Source organism: Macaca mulatta, chromosome 7 (genome assembly GCF_049350105.2).
Source record: "Macaca mulatta isolate MMU2019108-1 chromosome 7, T2T-MMU8v2.0, whole genome shotgun sequence".
Taxonomy (NCBI): Eukaryota; Metazoa; Chordata; class Mammalia; order Primates; family Cercopithecidae; genus Macaca; species Macaca mulatta.
Window position 1 is genome coordinate 129,442,342 of NC_133412.1, and position 13,089 is coordinate 129,455,430.

A 13,089-nucleotide genomic window follows, 5' to 3' on the forward strand; every position below is an offset into this window, starting at 1 on the left:
TAGTAGCAGGTATTTACATAGTGTTTACTGCGTACCAGACAGTGTTCTCTAAGAACTCTTTGCATTTACTTATCTAACACAACCACCTTTTTTAACGTTTACACAAGGGGAAACTGAGGCACGGGGAGCTTAAGTAATCTGCCCAGTGTCATACAGCTAATAAGTGGGAGAGCCAGCGTTCAAACCCAGAGTCCACACTCCTGGCTGCTATAGATTTGTGGCCTTGCACAACGCTTTACTGGCCTTCATGCACTCTGAGCTCTGGGCATGTCTGCCTTCCACTACTGAAGAGCAGGATGGCGAAGAGGTTTTATTGGCCTTTGGTAGCCCCAAGGCTTAGCATGCGTCTGGCATGTGGAGGCAGTGGTCAGATTCTTGCTGACCATGCCTAGCTGCTGCTTGTCAGCTGTTAATCAGTCTTGTAAACACTTAGTGCATAGTACAGGCCTCCTTCTAAAAATGAAGGCTCATGTTGAACTGTTCAGCTTCAAGCCTTACAAATGAACAAAGAAAGATAGATTCAAGGTGGAGGAAGCTAAGGGTCACCAGGGGTGCTTTGGACCCTGCTGTAATGACTACAGGCCCCCAGCAAGGCCTTCTGGATTGGCTGTGGTCAAGATGAGGATGAGTCTCCACTGGATGAACTGGTAGGACATCTCTCGTCCTATGGGATCAGTGAGTCATTGTGTTACTGACTTAAGGAGTTAAAAAGAAAATCTTAGGAGATTTGTGAAGTTCATTAAAATAACCACTATAGTAATTGAACATGTAAAACTAGGTATACATACTGTGCTCAGGGCTTTGTATATAAGGCATATATGTATTATATCCAGTGATCAGATGAGGAAACTGAGGTTTGGGGAGGATAAGTTACTCCCCCAGTTCTGTTTTTGTGGGATAAATTGCCTCCCTGTGTTACCTTCAAAGATTTTTTTTTTTCTTGTTTTGAGAGGAAAGAATCTTGGAGTGATTTGCTTGATTTTGCTTTTAAAAGGCATGTGTCTCAAACTTGTTGTAGGTGGAAAGTGAGACCAACGTCCTGCAGGACGGCTCTCTCATTGACCTGTGTGGGGCCACTCTCCTCTGGAGAACAGCAGATGGGCTTTTTCATACTCCAACTCAGAAGCACATAGAAGCCCTCCGGCAGGAGATTAACGCCGCCCGGCCGCAGTGTCCCGTGGGGCTCAACACCCTGGCCTTCCCCAGCATCAACAGGAAAGAGGTGGTGGAGGAGAAGCAGCCCTGGGCATATCTCAGTTGTGGCCATGTGCATGGGTACCACAACTGGGGCCATCGGAGTGACACGGAGGCCAACGAGAGGGAGTGTCCCATGTGCAGGACTGTGGGCCCCTATGTGCCTCTCTGGCTTGGCTGTGAGGCAGGATTTTATGTAGACGCAGGACCGCCAACTCATGCTTTCACTCCCTGTGGACACGTGTGCTCGGAGAAGTCTGCAAAATATTGGTCTCAGATCCCATTGCCTCATGGAACTCATGCATTTCACGCTGCTTGCCCTTTCTGTGCTACGCAGCTGGTTGGGGAGCAAAACTGCATCAAATTAATTTTCCAAGGTCCAATTGACTGACACCCTTGACAGCCAACTACGACTTTATTAACAGGTTACTGTGAAGATTTTGCCACTAACTCTAGATTTTACCTTTTTGTAATGCTGTTTATTAGGGGAGGGTGACGGGGCTGGAAATAAAGAGAGGGGACACACAGTGATGAAACATGGCAGGAGTGTAACAGATACCAGTGGTGTGTTGCATGCCCAGAACAGCAGCATCGTCATTGAAGTCTGCTTGATTAAACCATAATATCTTTGTAATAATTGGATTTAAAATGCCATGCTTCTATTTTTAACCTTGGGTTTTTAACCAAGTTTTGTTTTTGTTTTTGTTTTTGTTTTGTAATCTTGGACAAGACTTTAAATCATATTTTACAGATGTAGAAGAAAATGTATTCAAAAGTGTGGGCTCATGAAGTTCCCTTCAGTGCAGTGTGGTGTAGGTGTGACGCGAAGGGCACACAGTGTCTAGAAATACTTGATCATGGCTCCAACCTGACCAGACAGCAGAGGGGCGGCTCTGTACAGTGTGACTGGTGGACAGATGGCCTTAGACACAGGTGGTTTTGAAATCTGGGGCTTCTTTCTGATTTATTTTTCTGACTTGTTGGGGGAGAGAATATTCATATCTCATGGGCTTTTTTTTTTTTTTAACTTCAGTGGAATTTACTTTAGATACTCATTCATCAAATACATGGCACTTCACAGACAATTTTCCGTAACTTTTTAGCCTGTCTTTTGTTATTTCTGCCTAATATGATTTGCCCCTGATACTCATCTTGCATGGCCAGAACTGTTCGGTTGATTACAATACATCAGCTCTTAAAAACTCACTAACTGAGGATAATTACAGTAGTAGACATGGTCTGGGTGCTATACTACCATGTTTGTTTGCTGACTGAATTAAGATTTAAGAATGATTAAAAATAAGCTTTTACTTTTTAAAACCACTTGGGGTTTCATAAAGCTTGTGGGGTTTTTTTGTGGTTTCTTTTTCCCTTTGTTAAGAAAGCCAAATTCTATGAGTCTGAAAGCAAACCAATCACAATGATACAGGCATCTTTGCGCACTCCCTTTTTGCCATCTGTCACCTTCCCTTGCAGCTTAAGGAGCCCAATAAGTTTTGGAAATGTTTGCAAATCAAATTAAATTTAAGTGGGATCATTAGATATACACAACACCAAGTGGTACGTCTGCAGAGATAATTCAAAATTCCTGATTTTGAGAGAACAAATGAGTGTTTGCTGAGGATTAATTAAATCAGAATTTCATATGAGCTCCACCATTCCTGTTACTTTCATTTCATTTTGGTTAATAATTCTTGGATGCTTAGCACCAGTCGTATCACTGCTCCCAGAAGGCAAAGATCCTTTAGGACATGAGACTAGTAGAAGCTGGCTGAGATAAAATAAAACCCTGCCACATGGAGTAAGTATTTATTTAAACTAATGTTCTCTTAATTTGACCATTGCAGATTTGGGTGACTTTTTTTAACCTTTGTACATATACGTAATTTATATGATTCTAATGTACTATATCCATACTTGAATTGGTTTTTTCGTATTTTGCCTACTGGCAAATATTTTGCCTATTTTCAGCCATTCTAACCTATTTTGAGTACCCTTTTCCTTAAAGTGATATGATATATTACTCTTGATTGCTGCTGCTTAATTTGACATAATATGTTTAAAGTTCAGCCTCTCAGTTTTAATATAGCTTTATTTTTCAATGGAGATCGTTGTTTAGGATGAGACATTTTTGGTTTTGGTTTTTTTGGATAAATTTTAAGTGATGTGAAAATCTGACAACAGTCCTCTTATGGATAGCTTGCTCTATTCTGTATAGCTTACTCTACCTGCAGACAGAAAATGAAAGAAAAAATGGACTTGCCTAGAATAATATATTTAATGCCTTTTGATTTAGCCAGAGCCTCTGATGATTAGCTTTCGCTGATAGAGTTTGTCTTTTCAGCCTATAATTCTTTGGGCCCCAAAGAATGATAAAGGAGGCACTCTTTCTCTTTTCTTGCTGTACGCCTAGAAAGTGGTTGAAGGATTCTTGATGCCCTAAAACCATCTTGTAAGCTAAATGGTCTTGCATCCAGAAAGGCCAGATTTTACCTACCAAGAAAAAATATATTTTTCCAGAGAGTTAGGTATATCATAATTTTCCATTTCAAGTCCTGTTTATGAATCTAGTCATTCTGCAACGTGACATATCCCCCAAGTTGGACACATCCCATAGTTGGGCATATGTCTAACTAAAAGTTTCTGACTTTTAGTAAATTCAGCTTAAATGTAAGTTGAAATTTGGGTAATAATTTCCAAGCTCTTGGAAGGGGTAACAGTGAACCACCCTCCATGGGCTCCACATCTTTTCCTTTGGCTTCCAAAGTGAGGTCCCGTCCACCCTGCCTAAGGAACTGCAGAGAGGTGGCAAGTCAGCAAAAAGGACACCAGGCTGTTCTTGGCCACTTGTGGGAAGATCCGTTTATAATTTTGACTAAGGAGATTCTTTTTTCACAGTTGAGTTAGTTTGTGAGAATAAAGAACTCTATAGCTCACCAAGGTAGAGAAATACAGTTCAGAAAAGTAATTTCTCCAAGGTCACTTCTTTTTTTATGTCTTGCTTGCCATCACTTTAAAGGACTAGCCCCACTCCCTCATGTGCATACACAAGGAAATTGCAGACCAATTAGTTGTTTTGGCCTGACTCTAATGCCTTTTGCAAGTAGCTTTCCAGAAGTAAAAGCCCCAGTGATGTATTCCCATAGAAATATTTTTCAGTTGTTTATGTCGTTTACTACAAAAAAAAAAATGATTCAGAGTGGATGGAGTACAACTCTGAGTATTTTTCTAGTCCGGAATTTTTTATTAATAATCGGTGCTGCCGGGTCATGCATGCTGCAACTCTCAACATTTCCCTTATTTGGTTCAGCTTTTAGCAAAAAGGGCTACAGTTTACCCTGCAGAGTAAGTATTAAGGTTTCTGGATTTTTTTCCCCCAACTGTGGCCCGAAATAATTAAAATCTGTTAATATAAATAGAGAGCATATTTATCATTCCTCGATAGTTAATTATAGACTTTGGTACCTTTGTGCCTCAGGGAAGCCACGTGATATAACTGGTTATAGAATTTCAGGGTTAGGGTTTAAAGAAAGGAGAAAGCCATTGGAAAAATGATGGGCTCCATTAAGGAGACTAATGAATCTGGATGCAGAAATATGCCAGAAACTGGCATAAACATGATTGTAGTAGAATTTATTTCCCAGTACCAATAGGGAAATTATTTTAAGTTATTACATATACTGTATTGGGAAAGTTGAGGAGAACTGTTTTCTTCATAAAGCTTCAATGTCTTTTTTTTTTCATGGAAAAACTCAAACCTCTGTTATTTGGGAGCTCCGTATTGTGTGGGCACTTATGAGAGTTTTCCGCTTAATTGAAGTGTAATGTAGGTTATGGAATCGTTATCCGCAGTTCTATGGTTTTGTTCCACTTCTTTTCTTTTTTAAAGTCATTCTATTCTTTGGATGTGCTTGAAAGGGTGTGTGATGACACCATTGTTAATGCTGGGTAAAAACTATCTTCTTGCAGCCTTGCCTCATCACAGTAGAATTTCTGATAGACAAACCACAGGACTTTGATTTTAAGCCAAATCCAGCTCCATCCCTTTACTGTCCATCTTTGCGGCTTAGGGTGTGATGCTCCTCCTCCTGTGCGGCCAATGAGACAACTTCAGCACCTTTTTAAAAGAATCTAAGCATCACTGAAGCAGTAACGCAAAAAAAGGTTCAGTATTTTCTTTTTAGTAAAACTTACATCCTTTCAAATAAGTTTTTGCCCTCATGAAGAATCCCTAGAGGAAGATAAGGAAAATAAGTATTTTCCAGTTTTACTTGACAGTTTCTAAACATGTTTCTAAACAAATAAAAATAAACTCAATGAAAGATGTTTCTTTTTAGCTGAGATGACAGATTGCTTCTCTGTATTAAATAGTCTAGACGTTAAGGGGATGGTCACATTTACCATGTATTGTGTTATGAGCAGTTAAATTTTATGAATATATTTGTAAAATTGTTGTTTTATATTTCATGTCAAATTGAAAAGCTTATTTCTTCACTCTTGTACCTGTGGAAATACAAGCCATTTTACAGGAAAAATATCTTCAAAAACTATTAAATGGATATCAGTCTGTTTGTGAGCCATTGTCTTCAGATTCTGTGGTTGTCACTGAGTTCATCAGGACATTTAGTAGAAAGTTGATACGAGTAGAATTGATTTTTTTCACTTCTCTAACTTCCAAGGTAATCTCAAACTGTTGAGTTTATTAATTGTTTTATATTCTGCACAATACATATTTAAACCTGGATTATGAAAATCCCCTACGTTTTTTAATTAAAGAAATTTCCTTGGTGCCTGTGTTACTATTTCTTGTGACATTACATCACTGTCAAATAAATTTAACTTCCAGGGGAATTTAACCTGACTTGTAGAATTAAAAGTTCCAGCTACTCCGGAGGCTGAGGCAGGAGAATCACTTGAACCCGGGAGGCGGATGTTGCAGTGAGCCAGGATTGCGCCACTGTACTCCAGCCTGGTGACAGAGCGAGATCCATCTCAAAAAAAAAACAATAGCCGAGTGTGGTGACGGGCACCTGTAATCCCAGCTACTCAGGGGGCTGAGGCAGGAGAATGGCTTGAACCTGGGAGGTGGAGGCTGCAGTGAGTTGAGATCGTGCCATTGCACTCCAGCCTGGGCAACAAGAGGCTCCGTCTCAAAAAAAACAAAAACAAAAACAAAACAAAACAAAACAAAACCACACATGCACACAGTATAAAAGATTTAAAATGGCACACCTGTATAGGACATTTACCAAGAATGGAGCTTCAGGATTAGAATTTTGCTCTGGCGGAGTGAGTGAGTGAGTGAAGACCGAATGTGAAGACCTAGGACATTACACTACACACTAGAAACACTGTGCACTTAGGCTACACTAAATTTATAGAAAAAAGCATGAGCCAAGTAACCTTAGCATACTGTAACTATTTTACCTTCTAAACCTTAATTTTTAACTTTTGACTCCTGTAATAACACTTTCCTTAAAACACAAACACATTGTACAGCTTACAAAAATATATTTTCTTTCTCTATATTCTTATTCTCTCAACCTTTTTATATTTAAAATTTTGTTTTTAAACTTTTTTATTAAAATCTGAGATGCAAATACATACATTAGCCTAGGCCTACACAGGGTCAGGATCATCAATATCACTGTCTTCCACCTCCACATCTTGTCCCACTGAAAGGTCTTCAGGGGCAGTAACATGCGTGGAGCTGTCATCTCCTACGATAACAATGCCGCCTTCTGGAATCCCTCCTGAAGGACCTGCCTCAGGGTGTTTTACAGCTAACCTCTTATACAGTAGGACTATATTCTAAAATAACTATGAAAAGTACAATAACATAGTTGCTTATTATCAAATATGTACTGTACTAATTGCATGTGCTATACTTTTATATCACAGTGCAGTGGGCTTGTGTACAGTAGCATCACCACAAATACATGAGTAATGCACCATGGTAAGACGTTACAATGGCTACCACATTACTAGGCAATAGGAGTTCTTCAGCTCCATCAGGATCTTATGGGCCCACCATCATAGATGCAGTCCATTATTGACTGAGGCATTGTTATGTGGTGCATGACTGTCTATCTTTCTAAACTTAAGAATTTTAAATTGGATGTCGGTAACAGGAACGTGTCTGAGGCTTGCAAAATGAGGCCACGCTTCTTATGGCTGCAGAGCTGTAAGCCTGAACAAACTGTTTTCAAGCTGTTGTGCCACCCAGAACACCCACTGCTAATTATGGGACATGCATTGGAGTGCCCAAATGGACTGTTCTTAAGCATCACTTCCTTCTTTTGTCTTCTAAACAGGTTCTAGTTGAAGAATACCAAGGTTATTCTTGTGAGTTAAAAGAAGTATAATGAATTCTTTCTTGCCTAATTTCAGGTTTGAACTTGAGCTTACGTCAGAATTTCCTGAGGTTTGCTTAAAATGCAGATTCCTTAGCTGTGTCTACAGGGGCTGATGTAGTTTTCTAGGTTTCTCTCCATGAATTTTCACTTTGGACAGACAACCTAGATGATGTTACAGGCGATCCACGTTCTATACTTTGATAAATTCTTCTTCAGCTACATGATTGTATTGACTATATGCCTCTGCTGTGCAAGTTACTAAATTCCCATTGTGCTCATTGGTTTTGGCACAGCCAATGGGCATGTGCCATTGGGAACTTGAGGCATGTGGCCCCACATGGAGATAGGAATGGATGGCCTAGCCAAACAAGGCCCCTTCCTGCCCCGTGAGTCTAGCTGCTGTTTTCTCTTCGGTGAATGGATCTGACTCTCTTAACTCCTTTGCCTCTTTTCTAAACTTGCATTCCCCATCCTTTGCCATTGGTTTTTAGTTCATGCCTTTAACCATTTCCACTCTACAGGAAAACAACCTCCAGAAGTTTTCAAACTGATTTGAAAGAGTTCAGTGTTAAGGATGAGATTTTTTTGTACATAGTGTGGGAAGCTTGCTGAATTCTCAAAATTGTCATTAACCTGACAGAAACTTGCTGTGGGTAAGCAAACTGGGTGTCATCAGAGCATATTTCACAGGCTTTGGGTTCCTATCTTCTGGTGATGTATTTATAATAAAACTGGGAAAGGGACTTTTTTTAATTTCAGAGTTTTATTTCTGTATACATTCTGGAAATGTTCTGCTGTTTGGATTCATTGAGTTCAAGTATTTCCTTATCTGTAAAATAGAGGTGATGATAGTGTTTCTACCCTTTAGAGATGTGGTCAAATCAACATAATACAGGCACTATGGTATATAGTAAGTGCTCGCTAAATGATAGTTGCTTATATTATTCCCTTGCAGTAATATTACCCTAAGTGTTTTCTTTAAAATTTTGAGTCCCAGAAATTATCTGCAAAAAAGGTCATATAGTGTTATAACTGAGAAATAATCTACTATATCTCAAATTCATTTAACCACAGACTTTCTTTTTTCTCCCCATATAAGGTATTTTGAGTTCTTGGTGAATGCTAAAATTGATAGAATTTAGCTATTGTGGAACTACTGCCATACATTCTCAAAATTTATTTTAAATGAAAACAGATAAGCATGAACCCAATGTTAGTTATTGCTATTCATGAGGTAGTAAACCCTTATCTTTAAAGAAAAATACTGTTACTGCTTATGCAAAACTGTATCACAGCCTCTATGACTTAAAACAGTTTAATATGGTATTACTGATGACCATGGAATAACTTTATTTTAGGAGAAGAAAGACATAGCAAATATACTTGTGACTACATATTTGAAAACGCAGTATAAGACTATTGACAATTAATGCACCACCCTTTCAGTTGGTAGATGTTTCTCAATTTTAAATATATTTATTTTCATAATATCGAAGCCTTATTCTGTTATTAGAATTAGTTCATTCATTTGGAATGATTCACCTATTGGATTGGATGGATGCCAAACTGGATTATTATCCCAGGCTGCTGATGGAAAGCATCCAAAAGTTTTACCAGTTCTTTTGTTAGTTTCTTGTATAGGGTAAGAATAAAAACTAATTTAAATTGCCATAATTTATGTTATGAAACCCAATAAACTAGCCAAATTTTAAGTTCCTGCCTTCCATCAACATTTCCATTAGAGGAAAACTCCTCATTTATCTGAACCAATTGAAGGTAGTTAAATCTTTTAATGGATTTGATTCTCTACTTAACATTCATGAGTCTTTAGGATGAAAACTGCTTCAGAAAATGAAGATTTCAACGACTAGGTTAGTCTGAATCAACATGGCTGAAATTAGAAAACACAAAGCCAGTGTGATCAATGGGAAGATCATTGACATATGTGTTAGTTTATGTTAATTGTGTGGCCTTTAATTAATTGTGTGATCTTTTGCAAGTTACTTAATCCCTGCCTGTTATTTACTCTGGGGGATGAAAAAATTGGACCAAATCAATGGTTTGCAAATCGTTATATATGTGCACAACACTTTTGGAAAAAATCAAATAAAATCTCTTGGATTCCTAACACACAAGTAGAGAAAAGCAATATTGCAGCAATATTTAAGCTTTGTAAGCTTAAATTGGCAAAATTGTGTTATGAGAAAAAAAATGTCTAGTGTTAGAGGAAATAATTATAATCTTATATCAGTCTCATCTGTTTTTGTTTGTGTGTATGTTTGTTGGAGAAAATGATTTGTAGCTCACTTGCAATCTTAATACTCTTTAGTCCAAGCAAGAAGCTTGAAAGAGAAGTAATAGAAAATGTTTTCAAAGTTGAATTATTTGCAATACCTAACAAGTATATCCATTCTCATTAATATCTATGTCAGGCAAAAAATACCTAATAGAGGAAGTGCAAAAATATCTGTAATATGATACCTTGGCACAGCATATAAGTGTAGGTGGATAGACCTGAGCTGCATTCTTATTACAGGTCTGAATTTTTAGAAAGAAAAGAAAAAACAAGATTTAGGGAGAACTCATGTTGGTAGAGTCTTGTGTACAGCATATTCGTTGAGTGCTAGGTCTATTCTTCAGAAGCCTGCTGTCTAAAAGTGGCCTGCTGTACCATCTATTACACATGCAATTTATAATCCATTAATTTGGAGCTTCTGATAATTCAAACAGGATTAGCTATCTATCAGACATGCTTTTTCATCCTAAATTGATAGCAGATGGCAAAGGAAAACTTAAAATATTTCAAAAAGACTGTTTTGAATAGGATATAAATATAATTTATGTTAAATATATTAATTTAAAAGGAATTAAATATTTGACTATATATGTTACTATATTTGCACATGTAATGGTGATGTATGTATTATGTTATCCATTCTTTACTATAAAATGTTAATATGTTAAGGCAGTTTAACTTAATTAATAGTTAAACTGTCATATAGTTAAATACTCTGGAATACTTACTCTTTGCTAATGGAAGCTGCTTCTTGTCCTGAATAACACTTTCTCTATAAGCTCTCTTATATGACCTCTACTTTGCCTTCTTACGGGATTGACAGCTCCTCTATGAAACATACTAATGAATGCCCATGGCATGCCCATGCTCCCACCTAGTAATTTGCTACCCTCTCCTAACCCACATACTTCTGCACCTGCAAGTTGAATTGTATGCTTACCGGGATTCAGTTATAGTTGTTCCCAAACTTATTATATCAGTCATACTGTTAATATTAGGTACTTAAATGTCACATAATCTCATAAATATGAGTATCAAAGAATTGTTTTGCGTTTGAAAATTAAGCTGAATACTTTGAGAGGACTTTAAGCAACTTGCTTTTAAAAAAAAAAAAAAAAGGTTTAAAGTATGGGAAAGAAAACTGGAAATTACTGGGAAGTGTATGGGCTTTGTGAAGTTTTTGCTCAGATTGTCCCTAGTGCCTTTTGGTTCTCACTCCACTTTTTCAAAGCTTAAATTGGAAATGATTCATTGTGAATGTGGTTCATTCAAGAAAGATCATTAAGAAGGATCAGTAGGCTCTTTTGTAAACAGACCTATACTCAAAAGGCTTTGGCACACTGTCAAGATATTAGTATACAAATGTGCATTTGTGTTTAGGTTAAAATGAGGTGTGAAGGGTAAAATGCAAAATAAGTATGTATTTTTTTGTAAATTCCCAGCTATAAATTACCTTCAATGAACTGAATAACTACCTTTCTTTCCTTTTTTTAAAATTTTTTTTGGTTTTGTTTTCTGAGACATGGTCTCCCTCTGTTACCCAGGCTACAGTACAGTGGCATGATCATAGCTCACTGCAGCCTCAAATTCCTGAGCTTACATGATCCTCCCAGCTCAGCCTCCTGAGTACTTAGGTCTATGAGTGTACACCACCATACCCAGCTGACTTTTTTTTTTAAGAGATGGGGTCTCACTATGTTGCCCAGGCTGGACTTGAACTGCTGGTCCCAAGGGATCCTCAGCCTCCCAAACTACTGGGATGACAGGTGTGAGCCACTGTTCCTGGCCTGAATAACTACCTTTCTAACTACATCAGATAAGAGACTTTCTGCTATAGTTCACAGTGGGCTTTTGTGCACCCAACTGCCGATCACAACTGTATTGTGACTGTTTTCCCAAAGTAAGTTTGACATTCGGTTTGCTTTTATTTATTTCCTTCATTAATTCTATTTAAAAAACTTCATTAAGCCCCCATTGTGCTCCAGGCACTGCACCAGCCACTGGAGGAGACTTGTGTGACTAAGGTAGATATAGTTTGCGGCCCTAGATTAAATGTGCAGCTGGGGAAGAATACAGATAAGTAAAATGAAACACCATGCTACGAGAGTACACGGAAGGAATACTGACTTGTATTTGGAGGATGAGAGAAGGCTTCTTTGTTCTTTTTTGTTGTTCTTTTTGTTTTTGTGGGGTTTTCACAGTTAAAAAAAAAAAATCTTCCTCACTCCTTGGTATGAAACTGAATGAGAATTATCTTTGACAAATGACAGGCTTGCCGCTTATCCCTGTGAATTGTGGCCATGTTGATTTAATGAGCAGCTCCTGCATGAAAGCCAGTGTCATACACACAGACACAGACTCACACACCTTGGCACTGTTTCCCAGACTGCCTATGGTAACCATGCTTCCAGGAAGCCCAAGTCCTGTGAATTAGATATGCACTTAATGTCAAATTAAATACTAGAAAACTGTCATCACAGCCATTACCAGGCATGCTGCTGGGGGACCCCCAAAAGTTTTGATTGAATGCTGCGCGTTATCCATTAAAAGGAAAAGTGTGGAGGCTCCAGATGTTATTCTTCACCAAAGGGGAGTCACACCTTCGTTTGCTAGGCAAGCTGAGAAGGGGATAATCAACTTTCACTGAGCTGAGTGAAGTCTAGGCTCCTAAGGCCTCAGCCAAGACCCTGGTTTATTCCCCAGGGCCCTTCCCCTTGTGGGTCCTGAACCATAATTCTTGTTCCCTAGGCATGGTGACCCTGCCAAAAACTTCACTCTCTTCTCAGTCTTTCCACTTAGCCTTTTGCTCTGTTAATCTTTTAGCCTTTTACTCTCTTAACCTCTTGAAGAGAAAACCAGGGTCAGTTTTCTGCCCCTCACCAAGATCTTGGCCTCTTACATTTTTCAGCTTTGTCTTTTGAACCCTCCAAGGCTGTCTAGAGCTCTGATGATTTCTCTGCTCCAGTAGTGGATTCTTACTCTACATCTAGACTCTGCAAATGTCCTGGAATAAAAGAAGTTGCAGATCAACAGCTCACCCCTCTGTGATTCTGTCCTCTTCAAACTGTGGCCTTGATAGTCACCTATGCATCAGCAGTTCTCTTATGTCTTTTAACGGAGTTTTAAATTTTATTTTATTTTATGTGGCCTTTCTAGTTATTTTTGGTGAGAGCATCAGTGTGCTGCCTGACATCCTATTCAGAGGCAGAAGTCCTAAGCCTGTATATGAAACCATAGGGCAGG

At 38.4% G+C, this 13,089-nt stretch overlaps 1 protein-coding gene across 3 annotated transcripts in view; it reads left to right on the forward strand.

Moving 5' to 3' along the window:
• PELI2 (pellino E3 ubiquitin protein ligase family member 2) overlaps window positions 1–5,982 on the forward strand; it is a 189,756-nt gene extending 183,774 nt beyond the window's left edge. For all 3 annotated transcript variants that reach the window (XM_015143769.3, XM_077938777.1, XM_077938776.1), the window contains one exon: window positions 1,019–5,982. In XM_015143769.3, the coding sequence (XP_014999255.1) occupies window positions 1,019–1,585 (567 nt within the window). In that variant the 3' untranslated portion in view covers window positions 1,586–5,982. The remainder of the gene's footprint in view (window positions 1–1,018) is intronic.
• The last annotated feature ends 7,107 nt before the right edge of the window (window positions 5,983–13,089 follow it).